The following is a 27220-nucleotide window of genomic DNA, read 5'->3' as shown; positions in this document are numbered from 1 at the left end:
TGCACATTAACAGCATCAATACACACTAAAATGCTGCAGTTATTGAGTACAGCCCATCCACCATAGAACCCACTACTGCATGCATCAGGAAAATGAGGTGCTTCTAATAATTATATCAATTTATGATTCAGGAATCTCAAACTGTATCTGAAACTGGATCGATACACTGCAATAATTCATATAGCTGCAAATACAATAGCTGAAGTGCAGCCTTATATTGCCAGAGTATTTTATATTTTACTGAAAAACCCGTTAAAAGTTTCCATGCTTGTAGAAAGACCAGTTATTCACGGTTGCAAAAGCACTCCCTCCCGCAGTAACAATGTCTGGTGTTATTTTTCTCTGTATCGGGGCCACGATTTGCGGGTACCTTCAATGTAGATCAACTGCCAGTGTTTTTACCATCATGTCAACTTGCACTGCTCAGATCATTAACAGTGGATGCCAATCTACACCCGATCTCACACTACTGTAAATGCAGGATGTGATATGGAGAAGAGAAATACAAGCATAGGTGCCAACTTCTCCTGGCGCCAGTGGATGCTCAAACCCTCCTGGCCCCACCCCGATTCCACCTCTGCCCCGCCCCCATTCCAACCCCTTCCCCAAAGTCCCCGCCCCAACTCCACCCCCTCCCTGCCCCTATTGGACTCCTACCCAAATCCCCGCTCCAGCCCTGCCTCTTCCCCTGAGCGCACCGCATTACCGCTTCTCCCTCCCTGCCTCCTAGCTGTTTCATGGCAGCAAGTGCTGGGAGGAAAAGCAGGGACGTGGCACGCTCAAGGGAGGGGGAGGTGAGCTGAGCTGTGGAGTGGGGGCGGGGAGCTTGGCTGCCGGTGGGTGCTCCAACCCTGGAGCACCCATGGAGTCGGCGCCTATGAATACAAGGGTGTATTATGGGAAAAATAAGTTCTTTTGCAATAGTGTGTCGTTCAGTAAGGATGTAATTACTTACAAACTATCGGTGGTACAGCTCCATTTTTTGATAGAGCAGTGGTGGGAGAATTTGAGAAAGTTTTCAGCACAGTCAACACCCAAAAAAAAAGGTTTATAAGACATGCAGTTCTTCTACTTCCCGTTACCCATTGATTCCATGGACCTATCTATATAGGACAACTTATGTGGGAATTTAAGTCCTTCTACTTGACCCTGAGGAAGGAGAGAGATAGTGGGGAAATGTTACTCAGAAAGTGATGGCTCATAAGCCTATCACAGTGGATGACTATGTAGTAGTGAGAAATTCTTGATATCATTTTATTGGAATAGTCATAACTTGGCAGAGGTGACAATTGTACTGAATGTGCTTCCACCACAATAGATAAAATATTAAGCATTTAGGGTTAAATTTTTTTAAAAATACTCGGTGTCAGCCTAATCCTGTTCCTCTTGAAGTCAATGGTAAAACTACCACTGACTTCCATAGGAGTAGAGTCAGTCAACACTGAAAAGGTTTTCAAAGTCCCCTATCCCTTAGTTCTTTCCTTTCTCATGTACCATCACCCATAACAAAAGTTCCTGCAGGCCAAATTCTGCCCTCACTTGAATTGTGCAAACCCAATAGCTCTAGTGAGGCTGTGTGGAAGTAAGCAAGTGGAAATGAGTAAACACTTCCATTGATGATGTACAAGGGGGAACATCATCTAGCTCTCTCACTTCTAACTCTGCCGAGCAGACACTGACAAGTGGTAAAAAATTAGCTGTATCTTAAACAATAAGATATGCCTGAAGAGACACAAGGAGCAGACCTCCTGAGTAAGAAGTCATCATTTTTAGCAACACTTTTCCAGAGTAGAACCACACTTCAAAAGTAGGTAATTAGATAAATCATCAGTTGGGGGAGAGAGGGCCAAAACTTGTGTTTATTAGGCCAGCATATGAAATACAATTTCACTTGCAATTTTGATTTGCTCCTAAATGCAGAGTTAATTCATCTGCAGAACTTTTCTCTAAATATCATTTTTGTGAGATGTAAGAAGTGACTGTTGACGCCCTCTTTTGAGTAAAGAGGTTATTGCTGTGCAAATGAAACACCAATCATATAACAGTTAAGGATTGGGACATGAACTTGGCTGCAGTTTCATCTTTTGAAATATTACATTGTAAACTATAAATTGAATCACCAGAGTACCAAGTTTTTGGATCAGATTTAAAGTAACTCAAATATTAGTCTCATTCATATGGGACTACATCCATCAGAAGCAATTTAAAATCTGTATCTGAATGTGAAAATTAGCTGTATTGACTTTCGTATCATGGCAATTATATTAATTTGCTATTTCTTCCATCTTCTATATCATTAATGAAGATGTCACATATCACTGTTTCAAGAAACAATACTGGTGGCTTCCAACTCGAACTTAACACACTGCTATCTTTCACTGGCTCTTGCTTTCCATTTTTAGCCAAAGGTCAATCCACAGTCAAGACAACGTCAATCCAAGGCACTGTCAATGTTCCAATTAAGGTTTCATGAAATACAGTATTTAGTATTTTACTAGAATCCAAATCTATTACTGTCGGGAAAAAGCTATCAGGCATGTTTAACAAGATTTATAAAACCTTGCTGTTTATTATGCATAGTTCTGTTGCCCTGTAGATATTTAGTGATTTATTCACTCTAAATATTTCTTTCATTAGTTTACTTTGAATCAGGTCCTGATTAAGGCAACGTGGGCCCTGAGGCACATTGGACTCCCTTGGTTTTATCCCCTGTGGACTTATGCCCCAACATTCATTTCAAGTAGGGGCAGCAGGGGGTCTTCTCCCCTTCCAGAAGAAGCAGGGAGAGTCCATCTCTATTTTCAGAAGCAGTAGAGGTGTCCTTCTCTACCCTACGAGGAGAGGTAGGGGGGTAGAACTTACCTTGGCAGCCAGAGTGTGCCTATGCAGGAAGCGGGTGTGTTGGTGTGGTTATTGATTGTGCACTTAAAACACAGGACAGGAAGCTCAGGATTTAAGCTGGACCTTTCTGCTATGTAGGTTTTAGAACTCTAAATAAATAATTACACAAATAAATGAACTTTATATGAACTGACGAGGGCTGTGGGTGAATGTAAATTTAAAATATCTAACTACACACATTTTGATCTAGCTACTGGGAAAAGGTAGTTTAAATAATGGATGCAAAGATGAATAGAAAGGGATACAGTTTATTTTCTTAAAGTTCTCTTGTGGTCCTTCTACTTTCTTATGAGAATAGTAGCAACTTACTGAAATATAAATTTCAGCATTTTTATCTGCAGTGATCAACATCACTGCTTTTTTCCCCTCATTAATGAGGCCAATAAATAATTCTTACCACCACTTTTAGCGGCAAAAAAATGAAAGCTGGTAAAATTCTTCAGGAAAAGGCACCAGACAGAAGTACTCAGAAAATATTTTAAGAGGCTTCAAACAAACAGAATATTTAGCCATGTTCAGAAAATGAAGTTCAATGCATTACCAAAAAAATGACATTCAGAAGAATCCCTACTAATTTCTACTCTACTGGGTATTTCTGCTAGTGATTAATGATTAACATATCTTTTGATATCCTGATCAAGAACTATGGTTTAACCATGCATTAGAAATTCTGTTTTAACCTTGTTTAGGGAACATTATTTTCATATCCGCATGACAAATGTTCATTAAAAAGGAAAAAAAGGACAGGCTCAACCTCCAAAACTGATCAGGAAACAAACAAACCTTACCTCTGAATCCAGTTCTGCAAAATAAATTATAGTTTTCAAATAAGGCAATAAATAAAACAACTATGAATCTGTACTTACATCTGGTTTTGAATTTTGAAAGATCTTCAGAGGGAATTTCAGGTCTTCCTTTGCTAAGCTAACTAAATACTCCCTAAAAAGTGTGTTTGCAAGACCAGGGGACTGATTTTCACAGCGATGTAGAAATGGGACCATCCACTGATAAACGTTCTTCACATATCTTTCATCAGAAGACTAGAAAGTGTAAGAAGTTAAACAAAACAAATGAAAACAGAATGATAAAAGCTGGTTCCTTTTTTATTTTTAAATGAAAAAATGTAAAAACAATTATATTATGTGTAACAGTAATAAACTGCCCTCATCATGCATGATCAGCACCGTTTGAACCCTGAGCTTGCAGCAAGACTCCTACCACTTTAACTACAGAATTAATTAAATTAACTGGCAGGAGAAGACTGTCATCCAAGATGGGAGGGATGGGCTATTGAGTCTAAGGGAGTCTTACAGAAAAGCCCAGCTTTCCCATTCGTCAGCTGACATGGTCACTACCAGGCATTCCCACTGCAATGTCCCATGCCACTGCTGCTTTGGTGGTGGCATGAGCCCAGCCTTACCATATTCATATTAAGTTATTTTGGCAGGCTACCAAAAGTTCCCCAAGGAATGCAAGCAAGAGAAAATAAATACACCGGACCCTCGCTAGAACGCGGGGTTTGGGATCCATGCGCGGTACGTTAAGGCGGGGATCGCGTTATGGCGGGGGCCACTTTAACATGGATCCCAATTTAAATATTTAAATTTGGGATCCATCACCGCAACAGCGCTATATGCGAATCCGCACTATACCAATGCGTGCTTCAGCGAGGGTCCGCTGTAGTGATTTTCAACAGTGTATGTCTCAGCAAAACTTGAACAGAATTTCACGGGACAAAGAAAAGGCACTTCTCTCACCCAAGGACATTCCCCCTGCTGAATTTCAAAGGCCTGCTGTACACACTGGAGGTGTTTCAAAAGAAAAAAGAAAATCACAAGAATCTTTTTGTAATGGCAAATGTTAGGAAAACTACGTATTGGAGTCACTATCAGTTTCCTCCTACAATACAAATTGTATAAAAAAGATGGATATTGCACAAGAAGAAGAGGACTGAAGAACCAGAGAAGATTTCAGATGAGTTTATCTGCTGCACAGAAATGAGCTGGGGGTTTTCTGCTAATGCTTATAAACATCAAAAACCATCTTTAAAAAAAGTGCTCTTATAACTTGTGCAGTAGCAACAGTGATACTTACGGCATTTCCATCTTATTCCCGTTTTCAGTAAATCATGGCTTGCACAGCCTGAAATTATTCAGGCTTAGTCTCTGCTGAAAAGTTGGGGTAAGAGTGGGGTTGTTTTCATTTTATTTTTAAAATGAGCAAAACTGGTTCTGCTGTTTTCCAAAAATACCATTTCCATACTATTAAAAAAGAAACAAATCTAGTGCCAATGCTGTTTGGGATATGGATGGATAATAAATGGAAATGTGATAGGGAAACACCTCTGGCTGAAGAACATTGTTACGTTACACATGCAAGGAGTCTATATAAGCATGGACATTATTTAGGCTCAATCTACCTAATGCATTTTCAAAAATACGTACGTTCATCATTAACAGTCTTAGTTTTTCACTATCTTTCATCTCCAGCAGATCTTTCAAGGTTAGGGTTAGATCACATCCAGTCTCATAAATCAGCATCTCCAGAGTAACCAGGTTATCACAAAGCACCTGAAGACCAGGAATGTTCCTCTCCATGCCAAGTCGAACCAGGGACAGAGCACAGTCCACCTGAAAATAAGAAAAAAAATTATGTTGTTACCTGATTGTTTCTTTTTGGTAATCAATATCTGAACTAATTCTAACTGGTCTCTCAAATATTGTTGTTCCAATAATTTTTTCCAGGTAGGAGTAGTCACTAAAGATCCAGATGAGGGGTTAAAAACAATGCTGTCATCTTTGTCTGTGGCTGTTTGAAATCTCTTTTGTGTTACTGAAGGGTTTGGAAGTGAGAGTTCCCTGTCCTTTCCCACACATACTTACAAAGGACTGGATTAGTCTCAGCAATCCAGGGTTTGAGCCAGAGTAGTGTGATGGTCACTGAATTAGATGTCATTGCTCTTACTAGCAAGTTCAGAGACTACAGGAATCACACTTAAAAGGTATAACTAGGGACATTTTCTTTAAAATAGAGAAAAAATATTCCCTGTTTAATTGGTCTGTATTTTTTAGGTCACTGCATCAGGACACTGCTGCCTGGACAAAGCATGTGGTTGCTAAAGAAGCTTTCACAGCTACTGCTAATGCTTCAGAATCCTTGTGGTGGGTACTTTGTATCTTCCTGTCCTATAATCTTTCGAAAGACAACACTCCAAGGGAACTACCATGTCCTGGGGTAGGGATGCCACAACTGTATCCATATTAGATATTTGAGCTAGGGAAGTGTTGGGGGTCATTAATCTTACAGAACTAAAAAAGCTGTTTATTTAGCTTCTTGGATTTTAGTCAGCCAGCTCTGGCATGGACCTTACAAAATCTTAAAACTATGTGTGCAGTAATACAGCAGCTTATGATTAACCTTTTGGTGGTATATACTTCCCTTTCCTTTTCTTCTTTATAGGCTTTATGACCTAAAATGTGATTACTGCCCTGCACTTCCTATCAAAATGCAAAATACATTTCCAAAATGTCAGGTTCTGTTCCCCCCCCCCACCCCCCCGCCCGAGATGTAACTCGGGCAATTTTCCCTCCTTATCGAAGAGGAACTTAGAAGATGGATGACAGCTGGAACGATTTTTAGCTTTTCTGTTTTTCCTTAGATTTCAGCCTCATCTCATCCCCAACACAAACCTTTTAAAGGGAGCCATTGACCCATCTGAGTAAGAGTCTGCTCTGCCTTTGAAGAGTTAGGATAGGAGAGGCTAGCCTTTAATCCACACCTGAGAAAAGGTGGGGGGTAGGGATCAATCATAAAAGTGATGCCCACTAAACTGAAGTGACTCCTCCCGCAAGGCAGAAAGAATACCAGTTGTTTCCCCAAGTTAATGACAACCCATTTAAAACACATTAAAACACCCACACTCTTCCTAGATCTTGCCCTTTTGCACTGACCCCAGAGAAATCCTTGAATAGGGAGTGATTTCATTTGCAACTGACAGTTGTCTGCTTTGACAAGTATCTGCATAGCATAGCAGTGCTCTTGCAGTGCCCCATAGCAGTGGGAGGCTCAATCCAGCCTGAGAGAATGAATCCCTTTCAGTCAGTCATTGTTCAGTAGGCTGTGAGCAGGCTACACAGTCTGCAGAAGCTGGGAGAGAAGCTTCATAAAGGAAAACCTTTTTGCCTTAATAGGATTCACATTTCCTGGCTTTGCTATTGTTTGAGACAGCACGTATATTGTTGGCCAGTTTTTTGGGGGTTGGGCAGGGGAAGGAGTGGAGGAGCAGGCAGGGAAATGAAATGGAAGAACTACAGGATTCCCAAACAAGCTACAAATCAAACTACCATAATTTCGCCCCACGTCTTGCAGAAGCCATCTCCTGCTGAATGGACAGAGTTCCAAGGCAGCAAGACTTCAGCTGCCTGACATGGATAAGCAAAATGAGGACAAGCCAGCACTTGCAACTAGTGGAAAGATTATGACATAGAAACAAAATATTTGCGCCTCATCTCTGCTAACTAGCTTACTCCTCACAAGCACAGCAGCTAGGAAACATCTTAGATAAGAGTGGTGAAAAGGCTAATAAAAAGGTACAGTCAAATAACTTTTGAATACTGAAAGGAGGTGTTTAGAAATGAGGGTGTGAGATTAAAAGATATGGGAGATTTATTAGTACAAATACTCTACATATGATATCAAAATGTGATGGATATACAGGCAGATGAAATGTTACTAAAAGGCAGATGACTGCAAGTAAATGGGTTTTTCTGGGCAAAAAAAAAAAAATATTCCCTATATCTTTTTTTAAAATGCAAGAGGAGATGAATCTTTTTATTAGTTAAGGATTTTAATTCAGTAGGCAACTAGAAACGTTATCTTTTACTGTTATTTTAGTCATTAAAAGAAAGGGTCTACAATGAGGGTATCTGAAAAGATTAAGCATTTTATGAAGCATCTATGAAACTGGGAGGATCAATTAACACAGTAATATAAAGAAATAAGAGCTCAGGTTGATCTGGAAAAGGAAGTACCTAAAATTACTAATTAATAGACACAGGAGTATTTTAAACATCTCTATGTTGTTAAATCATAAGCGAACTGCAATTATCTGTGACATTCCACAGAGGATTCTCAAAACTACAGTCAGGGAAAGAGCATGTCATAACATTAATAGTAACACCTTCCATTATCATGGCACCATTCATCCAAGGATCTCAAAGTGCTTTACACTTTTTAAAGATGTGGGGAAACTAGGGTACAGACAGGTTGTATGACTTGCCCAAATTCACACAGCAAGCTGGCCTGACATCACAGCTGAGTTTCCTGCTTAAGCCACTCACTATTCAACACTTCTTCCTTTAGATAACATGAGCATAAAATATGTAGCAGAAGGGAAAATGCTCTTCACGGCTGGAAAAGTTTGGCTATTTCCTAGAGCCCAGGAACGGATAGGCTGAAGGAAATTTACGAGATTCCTCCATTCACCCCCATAAATCAATCACAACTCACCTGAGTAAACCTTAAACAGGTTTGAATTCAGGAAACACACTCTAAATTGAATCTCTAAATTGAGAGAGTAATTTGGGGCCATCTAAAATTATTATTTGGCAGCAAAATAGTTTTCTTTCCCTATACGTGTACATATGAAAAATAAAAATCTGTGAATCCATATTAATTCCATGGCAAGTGCCCTAATGACCTCAATAGGCCAGCATTTTACATCAGTGTCTGCTATCACTACCAATACTCAGTTCAGATGGTTTGATATCGCCTACTTTTGACACAGCTTAATTAGCTTCGAGAAGCAATAAAATGCTTGCATCTGTGCCAACAATTACTATTTCTGGGCTGCTGTTCTTACCTGCATAGCATAGTTTTCAATCTCCTGTGCCCTATTCCAATACCAGTCAGAAACCAGGTCTATCGAAAGCTTAGTAGTTCTGTACTTTAATAACTCAGGTTGTGCTTCATACAAGAATTCATCTTCATCTTGAAGAACTGGTTCAAATATCATTCTGAGAAGAGCAGACAAAAAGTTACAAAGGTATATACAGATGGACTAAGACTGAGGGCTTGTCTACACTTACCGGGTGATGGACAGGTGGGGATCAATGCATCGGCGGTCGATTTAGTGCGTCTAGTGAAGACCCACTAAATCGACCACAGATAGCTCTCCCGTCGACTCCTGTACTCCACCAGAACAAGAAGAGCTTTTCCATCAACATCGCATAATGTAAGTAGATATAAGCTATGTTAATTTGAGTTACACTATTAACGTAATTCAAATTGCGTAGCTTAGATTGAATTTCCCCTGTAGCATAGACAAGACCTGACACCAAGGCCTGACACCAACAGCTAATGTGTTCATGCAAAGCTCTGAACAGGACTAAACAGTAGTAGTAATAAGCATTTGTACTAAACTGAGAAGTAAAGAGTAAGAACTTTCAAACAGAGCAAATACATTGATTAAAAAGCCATTTTTTAAATAATCACTACTCCCTATAAAGATGCTGTATGACAAAACCAGGAGACATTACTCAGGAAGAATTCACCCTGGACTCCCCCCACTCTCCACAAAAACAAAACAATGATGCTGACACAATTTGCACACAACAGAAAGTTCAGCTTCCCATAGCAGTCTCCTGTATATCTGCATAATAAGGTTTTTGGTTTTCATTATATGATGATCACATAGAATAAAATGTAGCAATACAAAATGCCACACTTGTTCACCCAGCCTTAAGGAAATGGTGCAATTTAAACAAGTCAAAAACACTGTAAAACAATTTGGGAGACCTGTCTGTGTACAACTTACGATTTCAAACAGAATTCATATCAAACTATAAACTCCATTTTGCTCACTGAGCACCATTTTGAACCTGCAGCCTCCATATTCAGCTGGAACACCTAGGAGAAATTCTTGCACCCAGCAGACAGTTAACAACGGAGGGTAATTAAACCTTGATGACTGTCCATATAAATGGAAGTATCCTTGGACAAAGAGCTGGCTACCAATTTTTCAAGTCTGGACTCCAACTGGCTAACCACCAAGCAAGAGACTGATCACTTTACACGAGTTTTGAATCCAATCAGGGGTCCCCCGACAGAGGGGACTTGAAAGCTATAGAACAAACGTTCTCTAGCAGCCATTTTAGAGAGGAAGAAGAGACCAGAATCAGAATGCAAATCCTCAGAATGCTCAAGAGTAGTGAGGCAAGTGACACAGGAAATTTTGTAAAGGTTTCCTTATTTCGCATGGATCAGTATATCTCTTGGGCTGTCTAAAGTGAAGAGTGATTGCTTTAGAAATCCTTTTACAAAGTCTATTTTCTTCAACTACCACGTGTCCCTGAAGGGGTTAATTATAAACCAGGGTGCCCACTACGGTGGAACTCTGAGAAAGGCATGCTAAAGATAGAGATATCGTGGGTGGGACCTAACACTGGTCTTGAGGCAGGTAGGCCACAAGGTCCCACTTCCAAAAGGGATACCAGACAGAGAATCAGCACTCAGTAAGTGATCTAGAGAGGCCAGAGCCAAAAAGATTGACTGAAGCCTATCCAGACACTGGCCCAGTGTGTGGCTCCAAACATAACAGCCTGGTGAGGTTCCAGCAAGGGAAGCTCATCTGAGGCTGTTACACATACCATTAAAAATCAATGTGCACAAAGATGAAGAGCTAATATTGTTATGAGTCCCTGAACTCATAGTTTCTCTACTTTTATGTAATTAAAATGTCAGGTTTAACACCGCATTAACATAGTGTTGTTTTTAATATATTTTTGTTACATGAGCTTTTAATTTTCTACCAACTTAGGCATAAATAGTAAAGACAAATATTTTAGTCATTAATTTCATCAACCTTACATTGGCAACCTCTCAGAGTGTTCTTTTTAACGCACACACACACACACTCACACTCTATACTTACTTGCACTGTGGGTTTTCACACCAGTCCTCTTCCCGATGCTTCTGTTCATTCCAGGGAAGAATCATCAACACATCCTGCCTACAACTATTACAAAACACAATGGAAATTTTATACAAACATTTTGAAAAAATGTGGATTGGCAAAAACATTCTGTTAACTGAATAGATAGTACAGCAAAGTATTTGGATTCAGTCTATATTATGGGCTACCATTCAATTGGCAGGATCAACTGCTAACAGGTATCTGCTGCATAAACTGGGCATAGAGAGGCATGAGAATAATTTTGCACACCTAACTTGGAAAGTCTGTATGCTACTTACAGGATATTTGAGAGCTATTTCATGGACAATAGATATTGCTCATGTTATTTTTGACAATTTAATATCTTAGAATTTTCTAATTTGTAAAACAAATAGCAAAATTATAGGTCTGGGCTTCCTTTGCTTTCACACTAAGGATATTTAACAAGAACATTTATATCACAGAAGCTTGAAATGAATAGTAAAAAGAGTGAGACAGGATCTTTAGCTTAAAAAAAAGAACAGGAATCTTTACAGACCTGTAAACAAATCCTTATACTGAACACAGATAAAATATACCCTGCTGTATTGATTTTCTCACTTAAGTTAGACATGGGTTTCTGCCTACAAACATCCATAGTGAATATTTCCTAAATGCTGTAGTGAGAATCATCTGAAAATGGAATTTGAATTTCCTGTATATAATATAGATTAAGAAAAACAAAAGTTATGACTAAAAACAATTAGTTATGTTTTTTATCCTTCATCTTCCTAGTATTTGTTAAGTGTTTAAACACCAAAAAAAGCTGGAAAATTTTGTTTAGCCATTCTGAACAGAAACCAAAGCACAAGAGATGAGAAAACTGTGCACATAGGCATGGTTTTAAATTTTCAACAAATTAGAGCAATAAAGCGAACAATGCCTTACTCATTTTAACATGATCCTGATAATTCAATACCATAACACTGATGCAAGCCTTACAGGCACGACCTCTTTATTGCAAATTAAAGGCTAATATAAATTTCTCATCCCTTCAAGGACAGCAACAGTAGCAATGCATATTTATGACTCCTTTCCTCAGTAGCTTAAAAAGCAAAATGATATGTTCTGATGCACAAATCAATTCTAAAAGCATAATGCAAATAAACTGATGAAAAGTGACCTGAAAATTTAATTAACTATCACATTTAGCAATAAGTACTACATGTGTTATCTAAGTGGAACACCCTCACTCACTTTCACCACCCAGGCACATGTCTCCAAAATGGCCACATGTCCCTCCTTCCCCACTGTGATGCTTCCAACACTGTTGGTGGCACCAAGGACAATCATAACTATCCAAAATTAGACCCTTCATTGGAAAAATCAGCAACAAAGTGTCAAGGAAGGATCTGCAGGTCATAAAGGTCAAGAGGAAGAAAATATAGGCGGAAGCACCAGCTCTAATGATTAGAGCACAGAAAGTGGAGTCAAGACCTATGTTCTATGCCAGTCTGCGCAACTTTAGGTAAGTCTCAACTTCCCTATGTTTCCATTTCCCCCACCTTTAAAATGAGCATCACCTTCCACCTAAATTAAAACATCAAATCCTGAGAAGTACTATGTATTTTTAAAAAAACACAGTAGTCTCCATGGTGATGCCAAACAAGGCTGCTCCTTCTCCTTCACTTTAGTGCTCAAACTTCTAGCCTAGCTGACTGACAGAAATGTGTCTCCTCCTTCATTGGTGGAGGGATAAGGCTAGCCATAACAGCTGGTGCTGGTTAGTATAGGAGAAAGGAACTATAACAAAAAGTGGGAAAACATTTTGTTTCAGAACTCAGCCAGGAAGCTGTAGTATAGGTTGAATAAGAACATAAAAACTGCCACACTGGGTCAGACTAAAGGTCCATCTAGACTAGTATCCTGTCTTCCGACAGTGGCCTCAAAGGTAATCATCAGAACAGAACAGGTAATCATCAAGCGATCCATCCCGTCACCCACTCCCAGCTTCTGGCACATTAACAATTACACAGTGTTTTAACTCGATGTCTCCAAGAATCCTAATGCTAAACAAACTTCTCATTTTTACTGTTATAACTTGTGTTATGGTTTAAAGGTAAAAGCCTTTTCAACTAGGAGTTTAATATCCTTGACCACATCAACTCAAAAAAATGTTAGCAGTTAGAATCTTGTTTCTATTCATCAACTTGAAAAACTTGTATTCTTCATCACAGGCCAAGATAAGTTAATAGAGCTGAACTTCTTAAAATTGTATTTCTTAATGAAACTGAACAGAGCAGCAGACACTGAGCATGTTAAGCAGACATTCAACATGAGATAATGTTGCACACACCATGAACATGAGTTCCAGTGCAGAGAAATCTATATTCAGGAGACAGCATTTCTCTCTCTTGTGACAAACAATGGATATGCTACCAGAGGCCTTTCACCATCATTTTTTGAGTGGGCAGGCATAACTTATGCTTTTTTGTGTAACTGTCAATTTAAACACCCAACAAACAGACAACCTAGATTAAGTAACGAGACTCGAGCAGATTGCTCTCACTACAGTCCCAAGTTTGAAACTTAACTACATTCTAATCGTCCACCTTCAGTTGCTTCAGAAATTTTCCACATATGGTCTCAGCTCAAGTGGTAACTTTCAGGAAAGTTTGTTTAGCTGTCTGAGCTATGAACGGAAGAAGGGTGACAGATATACTCATTTTTTCCCCTGTGTAATTGAAATATCACTGAATCCTCAAAAGTGGCTTGCTATGATGATCTCGCATTAAATTAAATTGTTTGCCATTTTAATAGGTTAGGATAATTTAAAATTGGTAATTAAAAGCCAGCAGGGATGGGTCTTTGTAACATGGTGACTTCAGTTCTGAATAGTTCTGAACACTCTGTGCTTACAGAGTGGGGAGGAACTGAGACACATTCTGGAAGCAGAACAGCTCAGAAATGGTATTTTAGTCCATTAAATAAATGAAAGGATATAAAAATACTGCTCTTAACATAGCATTAAGATTGAGGGATCTAACAATCTAAAGTCAGCATTATCAAATTTTAATAAAAACAGTCCGTCGAAGTTGACAAATATTGGTGTAAAATATATTTGCCATGAAACATGGCTAACAAAGCAAACCTTAATTTTTGGAATTTTCTGTCTTGAGTGTGTGGTATCTCAGCTTGAACGTTTCAATAGCATTAGTGGTTTGCAGTAAATTTCTCAAAACTTGCAAAATTTCTTCTTAAGTAACCTAATGTCAATCATATTATTGCATCTGTATGAATGATGTGCCTCCTTTTTCCAAGTACTTTCAATAGAGATTAGCTTCCAACATACACTGGAAAAAGCTGTTAAAATTCTCTTATATTTTAACAAGGACATGCAAGCACCCACCCAATCTAAGCCCTGGTCTACACTGGGGCGGGGAGCAATCTAAGTTATGCAACTTCAGCTACGTGAATAACGTAGCTGAAGTCGGCGTACTTAGATCTACTCACTGCGGTGTCTTCACTACGGTGAGTCGACTGCTGCCGCTCCCCGTCGACTCTGTCTGACTCTTGCGGCGGTGGAGTACAGGAGTCGATGGCAGAATGCTCGGGGGTCAATTTATGGCGTCTAGACTAGACGGGATAAATCAATCCCCACTGGATCGATCGCTGCCCGCCGATCTAGCAGGTAGCGTAGACATACTCTAAGACACTGAATTACTGTACTCCACATTTCCTTTCAGAAGGCTGATACCATCACATCCAAGACCCATATCTTTCCTCTCTTATAAACCACATGGCTTCTCCAACTGAAAATTATAATAAATATTTCCTTCCCCTCCATTTAAAAATTAGAGTGTGTTTGATTTGTTCTTGCTGCACCAAGAAATTCATACTGACACTGCTCCAAGAAAGGAAAAAATCATGCTGTCTAAATTAAGTAGGACAATTTAAAGTGCTGACAAGAGGAACAGGTATTCAGGGCATTTTAAAGCAGAGCATGCTCCATTAAATACTGAACAATTGCATCATGTACAGGAAGTTTCTTCTTTCATTCATTCATTCTTCCCCCTTAGGTATGTGTCAAGTTTTTTTAAAAAACTAATGTGCCATGCAAAGCAACACTTTCTGATTTTTAGGCACTTGAAAAGAAATGTGCAGATAGGGAGTCCATGTGGAATAGCTTGTCCAACATCACACTATGGCCTGTAATTTCAACTGTAATAATAACAGTTCAGGGGATCACTGACAGAAACTGTATTTCACTCTGTTCAGATTTGCCAGGCTTTTCTTTCCTTGGTTGAACAACAACCAGTGTTGTTGTTGTTTTTCTTCCTTAATTCTATGAAGAATAGAAAAGCAGCATTGCCTCCAAGAAGAACTTTAGCATATGATGCAGAAATGACTGCTGCAATTGTTCATACTTACAAGCTGACCTTTAAATAATATTATGAGCCTGGTTAAAAACAGACAAAAGCCCTTTTTCATATTAACTCATTGCATCTCTGTATTGAACACTATGGCCTACCAAAAAAAAAAAAAAACTTCATTCTTGCTAAAGATACACCACCCTAGTGCCATTTGGAGTGGCCAAAGTCCCAAAGGGCCACCTTCCCCCATCCCTGTTTTTTCTTTCCCACAGCAGACAATAAAGAGACCTCTTTAAAGCATGTTTGTGAATAAACTATAAAATGAGTACCAAAAATCTTGCAATTTCTGTTTTGACTGACTTGTTTTGCAATTCTGAACACACACATTTCCTAGAGAGATGAGTGCAAAACAAGTCTAAGGGGGTGGGGGATTTCCAAAATTGCTTATGGGATCTAGGTGTCCAACACCCATTGAAACAAAGTCAAAGGAAGTTGGGCAACAAAGTTCCACCACAAAAAAAAATAGAAATAGAAGAGGTGCTATCCACAAAAATATCAAGCCTGGGTTATGTAAGTAAATATGGAATTTCAGCCTCAGCCTAGAATTTTCTTGCAAGGAGCACTTTAAGAATCTCTCACTCACACACAAAAATATGTATGTTTACAGACAGAAAGAAACCCTTTCCCTTCATTCAATCACCTCACCAGCTCTCTAGCCTTTACCTGCACACCAAAAAAGGATAAACATTAATGTGATTATCTATGTCCTCTCTCCCAATTCTGGAGAACCCAGACTTTTTACTCTCTGCATTATTAGAGCTTTTCAAAATGACCCAAATGGAGCACCACAAGATCGTGTCAAGTTTTAACTGGTGTAGTTGTAATGACCATGGGACAAATGCAGTAGAAACTCTGTACACGTCTCTATAATCAGTTTTTTTCAAATGTTTTATTATGTTCTTACTAATGAGTTGGATGTTAACAGAGGAATACATGATATTGAAATGGTCCTCTCTCACCAATTCACCTTTATTATATACAGACTTTTCTCTATAGGCCTGAACCAACGTCCACTAAAGTTAATGAAGGTACTCCCACTGACTTCAGTGTGCACTGAATCAGGCCATATATGGATAACACACACGTACGGGCCTCTCTCACATATTTTGTGTGCTTTACCCTGGCTTAGACTACATAGTATCACACACCCTGGATAAAACTACATAGAAGACACACACATTCACAAGGCCTCATTAAGTTTTGACCTCCCCTGCTCCCATGATGTCTCAGTGGTGACCACTCCTTCACACTGCTGTTGGTAAAGAGCAGAATCTGCTGACAGGAACTTGGCTCACACACTAGGGTAGCCCACATACTAGGGTCAGCCAGCGAGTGGTTCTATGACACTTGCGAGGGACTATGACAACTCAGCACTAACATGTGTGATAGTTATTCCCTTCGGGGTGGATAAAAATCAAGGATTTAAAAAAAAAAATCTGATTTTTTTTATTTAAATCAGATTTTTTTGATAAAATGCTTTTTGAAGGAAAAAACACCTATCTAAAGATAGTTTTAATTAAGATACCTTATAGCTCAAAGATATCTCATCATGGAATAGGGATAAAAATTCTAATTCTATAGCATGAAAATATATTCATGTAATGTTTAAGAAAAGTTTTGTAAATGAGTTCCAATAGTTCATGGACTCAATCTTATGGGGTTCCACAGGCTTCTCTATAGATTATTTAGGTTAATCTTTCTATCTACCCAAAGGGACTCAGTGCTCAGTCTAGAAGATACCATCAGAGATGTTCAGTTTTTCAGTTCTCAAACTGTGGATTTGTGTCTCCAGAGGTAACATGCTTGTTAACAGCAAAAATGGTTTAAAATAAAATAAATAATATATAGAGGTGAGAAATAACAGACTGCAACTCTATTGTCCCTCTGCAAATTTGTGTACACAGAGTCAATCTAAAAGTGCAAAGTTTCAAAAAGTTCAATGAATAGAAGATTGCTGAGGATGGAATAGATCTGAACAAGGAGAAGTAGTCTGGAGATAAATGTGAGAAGGGAGGGGCATATGCTTTTTTATTAAAATATTATGTTTGTTGTTGAAGAAAAAAATCAAGAATACTTAACGTTGTTGTTTTAGTAAAATAAAACAATTTAAATGTCTGTCTGGTGATGTTCTCCTCCTAATACAGCATGGCAAGAAAATCCTCCAAATATTAATGATTAACCTATTGAATTGGAGATAGTTCACCTCCCAATGACTTCATAAATATCTGCTTCAATTACCTTTGGTAAATGAAATAACCAAACAATTGTTCATTTTCTGATATAGCTGTAAAACTAATCTGAAAAGTTTTCAAAATAAATCACGGTTTAAAAATGTGTAGTGCGTACCTTCTACAAATGAAACCAACATTTATCTCTGAGTTGTGAAGAGTATGTATTAAGGCTATAACAACCAACAAGAATGCACTTTTATGTAGAAAACCATGAATAAATCGAGTCTTCCTGACTAGTGATTTAAATCATGATTTAAATCAAATCCACCCTGATTCCCTTTAATATTTATACAATAAAAATCAACTGACATCCAGCTAGTATTTAATCAGAAAAGGAAAATGGTTGACATTTTCTTATAATAGGCACAAATGTAATCAACATATGGCTGTCCCTAAGAATTTAGACAGTGGTCAAAAATGAAAAAAAAAAAAAAAAGCCAGTATATTTTATTACTGCTATGTTGTCCTCAACATGGTATTTATCAGTACCTAGTCAATTTCAGAAACGTGCAGAGCTAAGGCAGGTTCCCATAAAAATCCAATATAGGAGCCAGATGCAAGACTATACGCCAAACACTTATGCACACACAGTACATTACATTCAATCTCTGAGAATCTGTTTTAAGCTTCCATTTTAACTGTATTTAAAATCTGTTTTACGGACTTTAAATTTCTTCCCCTATACAAAATGGTTAACACTGAAAAGCAGAGTTCTGTCCACATTTCATCAGTTTCTGGGTCAACCTTTAATCCCTCTGCACAAGTGCAGCAGCCCTCATCCAAACAGGCCATTTTAGTTTTCTTCACAGACAACCAACCGCAATTAGCAATTGCAACATCCAGCTATTGTAATATATGGCACAATTCTAACAAACATCAAAACATCTATAAGAACATATTTCAGCCCTAAAAGGTCTGCTGTGGGAAAGAGGTGATACTGATTTTGGCATCAGACAGCTTATTAAAATAACTTATTTTATAGTCCAGAGTACTGAATACAATTTACTTTGCTCTATATGCTGCCAGCTGGAGCTCCCCATGAATTTCCTTATGGTTTAACGATGGCTCATCTAATAAACCCTCTTTCAGTTTAATCAAAATGCTAAGGCATAGATTTAAAGTAACAGAAAAGACCTGTCAAAGTGATGTGATATCCTTCCAGATATGGAACAGAATCAGCATGATAGCTCAAAAGAGTGAACCTATGGGTAATGCAGTGGTAATACATTAGCATGGCATTAAACTTCAGAAGATGTAAAAGGAGCACTCATCCCACAGATTGGTCGTTATTTTTACTTCCATCACTTCCAAGGGCAGTAATTTTTGATCTATTTCTTTCAATGGACAGAAAACATGAAACTATTGCTTAACCAGTCAGACATAATCTGATTATTAGATATATAACAAAGTATAAACGTCAATCAAAAACCCTCAAGTACAAAGCTTTGAGTTCCCATAACAATACCTCCATCTATAATGATGCCAAAAACAAGAAAAGCCTGCTTTCTTTCAGCAACTAGCTCTCTAATCTCTCAAGATAGTTTCAGAGTAACAGCCGTGTTAGTCTGTATTCGCAAAAAGAAAAGGAGTACTTGTGGCACCTTAAAGATTAACCAATTTATTTGAGCATAAGCTTTCGTGAGCTATGAAGTGAGCTGTAGCTTATGCTCAAATAAATTGGTTAGTCTCTAAGGTGCCACAAGTACTCCTTTTCTTTTTTCAAGATAGTTTGACATATCAAAACACCTATAATCTGCAAACATTGCACATAGATGAACTATGTAATACATGTTCTCTTTCCCATCGCCTTTGTCTTCTCTCCTCCATCCCCTCCCACTGCTCACTGCACCCACGTGTGCCTCTTCTTTAACTTAGTTTGTAAGGTCTTTGGGAAAGGAACTTTGTTTGCACAGCACCCAGGACTAATGGGGCCCCGTCAAGATTGTGGCCTGTGGGTGCTTTCATAGTAAAAATAGGTCATTAATAACATCATTTACCATAGTTTCTGAACAGTGATATGGTCCATTTCCCAAATAAGTAACTTGTATTATTACACTATGTCAAGGAGATATTAGTCCAGAAACCATCTGTGCTACTTATTGATTCACAGCAACTCCCATGCAGTTGCACAGCATGCGCCATTTTATTTTTGTGTGCCCTTAAAAGCAGCTCAGAGTAATCCTACTGAGCCACTTCAGAATATTTTCTGTATCTGGTTTTTATCATAGGAGTTTATGACTGAGAGCTGGAAAAACGAGGGACAGCACAACTAACTGTCTCAATATGTACGTATCTGTTAGTAGTGGGAAATTCATTCATTATGACATCCTGTACTTCAGTTCTGTATGTGTGACCTTTCTGATACAGTGAAGGTTAATCTTATCCAGACAACAGTGGGATAGTTTCCATTTTTACTTTACCTTTCTATTTTAACATTTATTTCAGGGATGAATCTATTGTTTACTGTTATCCCTAGCTGTACCATGTATAATTCAGAAAACAAGTTTCTCAGAAAAGGACCTGTCTTATGTGTAAAACACCATGCCCACAGATTGTACCATACAAACAAATAAGATGCAAAAATAACACGTGAATGAAGTACAATTAGCTGTTCCAAAACACTGATGTAGAGTGCAGAATTCTGAATTTAGAACATGTAAGGATTTCATTGTTATGAACACTAGCACACTTCTCAAAAAGCTCAAGGAGGTCATTTTATTAAATAGCTCCAACACATTTTAGAAAAATAATGCCCTTTAAAAAATTTCTCCAAGATTTTTATAAAGGAAAATCAATTATATAGACAGTAGTTTACCCAGACACCAAACACCTAAACAAAGTCTTCCATCTCCTCCTGCCAAATGAACTTAGCAGTCAAGATTGGCAGAGATCAGGAAAGTTCTGCTTGCAAAAGAATCATGCACACATCAATACTCTTCTTTGGCCATCATCAATTGCCAGGAGCAACCAGACACTAATAGTCCCAATGGAATAGTGCCAGGTTGACTCACATAGGAAAAATCTTAAGTATGGTACTGTATACCCAATACCTACAATGAAATCAACAGATTAAAATCATACAAATGCTAAGCATTACCTATTACACACTGACATTTGTTTGCAACACTTCATATATTCTTCTTGCCAATTAAACTGCTTCTTCCAAAGAGCAAAAACACACTATTTGATTTTTTTCCCCCTTGGTACGTTACTGAAGCTCCTACTTCCTTCAATACACTCCGAATTCAATCAGAGTCCAATCAATTGACAGACTAGGAAGGCACTCAACTCCTGATCTTTTTCTTCTAAAGGGTTTCACTTTTCTCAGTATAGCCCTTTTCACTCTTTTGTTTACCATAGTTCAACTGGTGTTATAATTCTCTGCTTTGACAAAAGACTACTTGTTTTATTCTAAGTTCCATATCCTACTTATTGCAGGTATTCAAGCTGTGGGTTTATTTTTCTCATGGACATGTTTTCTAAAAGGTAAGGTATTAGTCAGTTTTAAGGACAGAGTTCAATTCTTTCTTTTTGCCCCTGGTGACTTTATACTCTACGCTTTTTTCCTGTAAGTACTGTGTACGATGTGTGTGTGTCTATATGACTCTCAAATGTCAGGTTGAGTTTGTAGAGCTGACAGTTTAGGAAATACCTTCTCCCTGTAAACTCTGCACATCTGATCCGGAAACACTGTGACACAAAAAACATGGAACTTCACAATGTCATTTTTACTTTTTTTTTTTTTTTTTTTTTACTCGGAGTCTCTCTTACCATCTGAAACACTGTTTTGCTCCAAAGCTATTTGTATCTGGAAGGTTTGCTGTACTAAGTATTGGTTCTGACTATCCAATATAATGAACACAGATTAAAAAGGCAAGGTATTGATATGCTAGAGATGAGAAAGCTATTTGTGGAAGATGTTGGATGCACAAAATATGGTACAGTTCTCAAAGTCTTCCATCCATGTACTATCAAAAAGCCACTAATGTAAGAATTCTGACTCTCATCTTATTTGCATTTACTTTGGAAAAAACTCCAGTTTGTATTCTATACTGAGGACATAATATAAAAACTTGCAATGGAAGTACTTAGAGAGTCATTTGTTCTGCTGCAATCACATACATTTAACACATATCCATGTTTTACATTTGAAAATGTCGGAAAGTTATCAAATCTGAAATATAGTATTACATCTCTGTTTTCCTACTGTTTCGTCACATACTTTTCTTTGAATACTAATTAATTATAAATATCATAGACTAAATAAAACAATTTACTGACCTTATAATATTAAGTCAGGCATTCTTTTTATCTTTATTACAGGGGTTACAAAACTATATTATTCCATGTCTACTTTTATGATCAAATCCTAAAATACTGAGCACCTGTAACTGCCATAGAAGGAAATGAAAGGACAGGATGCAATGTTAGTGCCACTTGCAGGTTCTCAGGATTAGGTCCTAAAACACAGCTTCATTATGCGTGAGGTCCTCTTCACCCAAAGAAGAGGACATAATAAGAAAAGAATGGTCTTTTTGAAATTCATGGTGTATATTTATCATTGTATATATTGTTTGTGCTTTATTTTTAATTCGGGAAAAAGCTCCCCTCAGCCAGCTTTGCAGTAGTTATAATTGGCCATCTGGTTTTCTTTAAGAGTGACAGACACAGACAAGGCACTTTGGGTGACTGTAACTACATCCATTCTAAACTGTCAACTTATCTGATAAACTGACAGGAAAAAAAAGGGGGGGGGCCACGTTGCCCGAGAGACGATAAGAAAGTAGCGTGTTCAATACTCACAATTTTCTAGAGAGGGAGACCGAGAGAGAGGAGGCAATACATTCAAGTGCCTTACTATCCTAAAGCACAGCCAGTGCCACTTCTTTAAACCACCCTACTCAAAAGGAAACATTATGGAATGATTAACCCAAATGAAAATAATCAACATTTAAAATAATAGCATCTCAGCTGCTTGCAGCTTTCAGTGTAACTGCTGCTTCAAAATTTCTGCTGTGGAAACTAAAGACAGACCCTTTGAAAATGACTCTTCTCTTGCAGAAAGTTTTACAGCTTATGTTTAAGGTTAAGATTTTGTCACGGTTATTTTTAGTAAAAGTCACAGGCAGGTCGCAGGCAATAAACAAGAATTCACGGCCGCCTAAGCCCCCACCACCCAAGGCTGACAGCCTGAGCCCTGCCCACCAGGGCTGGCAGTCCGAGCCCTGAAGTCACAGAGATCACCAAAAAAAAAAAAAAAAAAAAAAAAAAATCACAAAATTGGTGACCTCTAAGACAAACTGGTGGCCTTACTTATGCTTAACAATCTGTTCCACCTTGTATTTAGCTGTGATACTTTGAATACCTTTTCCAGACCTGAAGAAGAGCTCTGTATAGCTCAAAAATTTGTCTCTTTAGTGGACGAACAGAAGTCGATCCAACAAGAGATAATACCTCACCACTTGTCTCACTAAGTCAGATGTGGCATTTAAGAAGAAAGGCATTTTTTAATTGTAGGATTCAAGCACTGAGGATTTTAAAGCTTCAATATAACTCTAAACAAGAAAAATAGAAAGGTCTTTTCATCCCAAGATAGGGATATGCGTTCCATCTGTAGCCCTGCCACAGTTAGGGAATCCCATTGCAGCAAAGCCATCTAGTATGATCTGCACTTTTCCCAGAGTCACTACCTTTGATAGCATCTTGGGACCGGACCACCAGAGCAGCCAGTACATAAACCACAAGGGGTACTTTTCAATGGTGCTGCAAGCACTGGAGGATCACAAGCGACGTTTCACCAACATCAACGTGGGATGGCCGGGAAAGGTTCATGACGCTCACATCTTCAGGAACTCTGGTCTGTTTAAACGGCTGCAGGAAGGGATTTACTTCCCAGACCAAAAAATAACCGTTGGGGATGTTGAAATGCCTATAGTTATCCTTGGGGACCCAGCCTACCCCTTAATGCCATGGCTCATGAAGCCGAACACAGGCACCCTGGACAGTAGTAAGGAGCTGTTCAACTATATGCTGACCAAGTGCAGAATGGTGGTAGAGCGTGCATTTGGACATTTAAAGGGTCGCTGGCACAGTTTACTGACTCGCTCAGACCTCAGCAAAACCAATATTCCCATTGTTATTACTGCTTGCTGTGCGTTCTACAATATCTGAGAGAGTAAGGGGGAGACGTTTATGGCGGGGTGAGAGGTTGAGGCAAATCATCTGGCCGCTGAATACGCGCAGCCAGACACCAGGGCAGTTAGAAGAGCACAGCTGGAAGCGCTGCGCATCAGAGAAGCTTTGAAAACCAGTTTCATGACTGGCCAGGGTACTGTGTGACACTTCTGTTTGTTTCTCCTTGATGAAAACCCGCTCCCTTGGTTGCCTCTAAATTCCCTGTAAGCCACCCTTCCTCCCCACTTCGATCACAGCTTGCTTGCAAAGGAAATAAAGTCACTATCATTTAAAAAACATGTATTCTTTATTAACTGATTATAAAAATAGGGAGATAACTCACAAGGTAGCCCGGTTGGGGTGTGGGAGGAGCATAGGAGGGAAGGAAAAGGCCACTTTAAAACTTGTTGAATGACAGCCTTCTGTTGCTTGGGCTGCCCACTGGGGTGGAGTGGTTGGGTGCCCGCAGCCTCCTCCCAGACGTTCTTGGGCATCTGGGTGAGGAGGCTATGGAACTTGGGGAGGATGGAGGGCGGTTAAACAGGGGCTGCAGCGGCAGTCTGTAATCCTGCTGCTGTTCATGAACCTCCACCAGATGCCGGAGCATGTCCATTTGATCCCGCCGTAGCCCTAGCGTTGCATCATGCCTCCTCTGATCTTCCTGCCGCCACCTCTCCTCACGTTCATCAGCCACTTTCCTGTACTCTGCTATTGTGTCCCTCCACACATCCTGCTGAGCTGTTAGTGCCGGACGACTGCATGAGCTCAGAGAACATTTAATCGCACGTACGTTTTTTTCGCCGCCTTATCTGAGATAGCCTTTGGGACGGAGGAGGGAGGCTTGAAACATTTGCAGCTGCTGGAGGAAAAAAAGGGAGTGAAGTATTTAAAAAGATACATTTTACAGAACAATGGCTATACTCTTTCACGGTGAACAACACTATTCACATTACATAGCACATGTGATTTTGGTACAAGGTTGCATTTTGCATCTTATATTGAGTGCCTGCGGCTTTGGTGTTAGAGATCACACACGCAGTGCCGGGCAACAGAATTCGGCTTGCAGGCGGCCAGGGTAAGCCATAGTGTTTCGGCTTCTGCAACCTTCATAACAGCAGCGCCCTCCTCTCCCACACCAAGCAAAGCACGTTGCATTGGCCATTTAGTGCTGCAGTTTTTCTGTTAACTTGCAGCAGCAGAAACCAAAACTAACCCACCCTCAAATCCAATTCTCTGGGATGATTGCTTTACCCTCACCCCACCGCGTGGCTGACATCAGGGAAGATTCCTGCTAGCCAAACGCGAACAGCTCAGCACCAATGGCTGACTGTGGGGAGGATTTCTTTTCAGCCACAGGCAAACAGCCCAGTAGGAACGGGCACCCCTGAATGTTCCCTTAATTAAATTCCCCTATTTCAACCAGGTTACCATGAACGATATCACTCTCCTGAGGACAACAAAGAGAGATAAAGAACGGATGTTGCTTGAATGCCAGCAAACACCAGGACCATACGCTGCCAAGCTCTGTCATGCAATGATACCAGATTACTTGCGACTAGCATGGCATGGTAAAGTGTCCTACGATGGAAGACGGAATAAGGCTGCTCTCCCCAGAAACCTTCTGAAAAGGCTTTTAGAGTACCTCCAAGAGAACTTCATGGAGATGTCCCTGGAGGATTTCCCCTCCATCCCCAGACACGTTAACAGACTTTTCCAGTAGCTGTACTGGCCAAGAATGCATCCCAAGTCCTCAGGGCTACTTAATCATTAAAAAACGCTTGCTTTTATAACATGTATTATATTTTAAAGGGTACACTCACCAGAGGTCCCTTCTCCGGCTTGGTTGGGTTGGGAAGGTATTTCAGTCAGGGTGATAAAAAGATCCTGGCTGTCGGGGAGAACGGTGTGCTGCGTGCTCTCCTCAAACTCGTCCTCCTCCTCCTCCTCCTCATCTTCCCCATCCGCAAAATCCTCAGGCATGGCAGAGAGTACCCCATCATTAGAGTCCACAGACAGGGGTGGGGTAGTGGTGGCGGCGCCCCCTAGAATTGCATGCAGCTCAGCGTAGAAGCAGCACGTCTGGGGTTCTGTCCCAGAGCATCCGTTTGATTCTTTGGTTTTCTGGTACGCTTGTCTGAGCTCCTTAAGTTTCACGCGGCACTGTGTTGCGTCCCTGCTGTCGCCTCCGTCCCTCATGGCCTCCGAGATTTTTTGAAATGTTTTGGCATTTCATCTTTTGGAACGTAGTTCTGATACATGGATTCCTCTCTCCATACAGAGATAAGATCCAGATCCCATTTGGTCCATGCTGGAGCTCTTTTTCGATTCTGGGACTGCACGGTCACCTGTGCTGATGAGCTCTGCATGGTCACCTGTGCTGATGAGCTTGCCTGGCCAAACAGGAAATGAGATTCAAAAGTTCCTGGGGCTTTTCCTGTACACCTGGCCAGTGCATCCGAGTTCAGAGTGCTGTCCAGAACAGTCACAATGATGCACTGTGGGATAGCTCCCAGAGGCCAATACCTTCGAATTGCATCCACACTAACTCTAATTCGAAACGGCGATACAGATTTCAGCGCTAATCTCCTTGTTGGGGAGGAGTACAGAAATCGGTTTTAAGAGCCCTTTATGTCAAAAAAATGGCTTTGTTGTGTGGACGGGTGCAGGGTTAATTTAATTTAACGCTGCTAAATCCAACATAAACTTGTACTGTAGACCAGACCTAAGACAGATCAACAATTCAAAATGGAGAGAATGTCAGTATTATTGATGAGAAGAATTGAGGGAATGCTTAAGTAGTAAATTTTAAGTGTATGGAGAAGGAAGTGGTGCTTGGTCGATAAGGACACAGCAGGAATCCCGGCACAGTGGCAACAATGTAAAAACTGAAAGGACACATTCCAGAAGGTTCATTATAACACCCCTACCACACAGAAAAAGTGTTAATTTCACAATGTTTAATATTAAAGCATAAGAATTAAGAAATTCAAGAGAGACAGTTCCCACAGCAACTTCAATTTTGTCCTCGAGTACACATAAGATTTCAGCTTTTTTCATTCAACACAAACACGTACAACTTGGGTTACTGCAGTATTAAATCTGACAACATGAACACAGAAAACACAGAAAACGTAAAACAAATGGCTCTTGCCCTGCAGCCTCTCACCAGTTCAATGAGTTCATATAATGGTAACAATAGGAAAAGTAACCTGACTATATTGCACACCATATATATTAAAGACTACACGTACAACTGCCTAGCCAGAAAACAAAAATGTGACTATATGTGCAATATAGACAAATTAACATTCCCATCAGATATTTATCTTTTGCATTTCCTGGATGTGTTCATTTTTACAACCTTAATATTGTTTTAACATATGCTTTTAATTACATTTAGCTCCTCTGAACACGCCTTCCCCACCCCTCTCCACATACTCCTTTAACTTGCATACTTTGTTTTTCCTTTCATCACGAAAACAAGTTGAGTGCAAATAAAAACTCTGAACTTTCTACTCAATAGTGTCACAATCCATAGACAATGGACTGCG

The 27220-nt window shown here is 39.5% G+C and overlaps 1 protein-coding gene across 1 annotated transcript in view; it reads right to left on the bottom strand.

The window, feature by feature from the left end:
* NBAS (NBAS subunit of NRZ tethering complex) overlaps positions 1-27220 on the bottom strand; it is a 347509-nt gene that overhangs the window by 227932 nt on the left and 92357 nt on the right. The window contains exons 22-25 of the mRNA XM_074947616.1: positions 10832-10915; positions 8762-8915; positions 5346-5531; positions 3768-3941 (exon numbers count right to left, since the gene is read on the bottom strand). Of these exons, the coding sequence (XP_074803717.1) occupies positions 3768-3941; positions 5346-5531; positions 8762-8915; positions 10832-10915 (598 nt within the window). The remainder of the gene's footprint in view (positions 1-3767; positions 3942-5345; positions 5532-8761; positions 8916-10831; positions 10916-27220) is intronic.

The sequence above is a fragment of the Natator depressus genome, chromosome 3, assembly GCF_965152275.1.
Source record: "Natator depressus isolate rNatDep1 chromosome 3, rNatDep2.hap1, whole genome shotgun sequence".
NCBI classification, from domain to species: domain Eukaryota; kingdom Metazoa; phylum Chordata; order Testudines; family Cheloniidae; genus Natator; species Natator depressus.
Note: the sequence above shows the minus strand (reverse complement) of the source record. Positions and strands in the feature narration are given on the sequence as shown.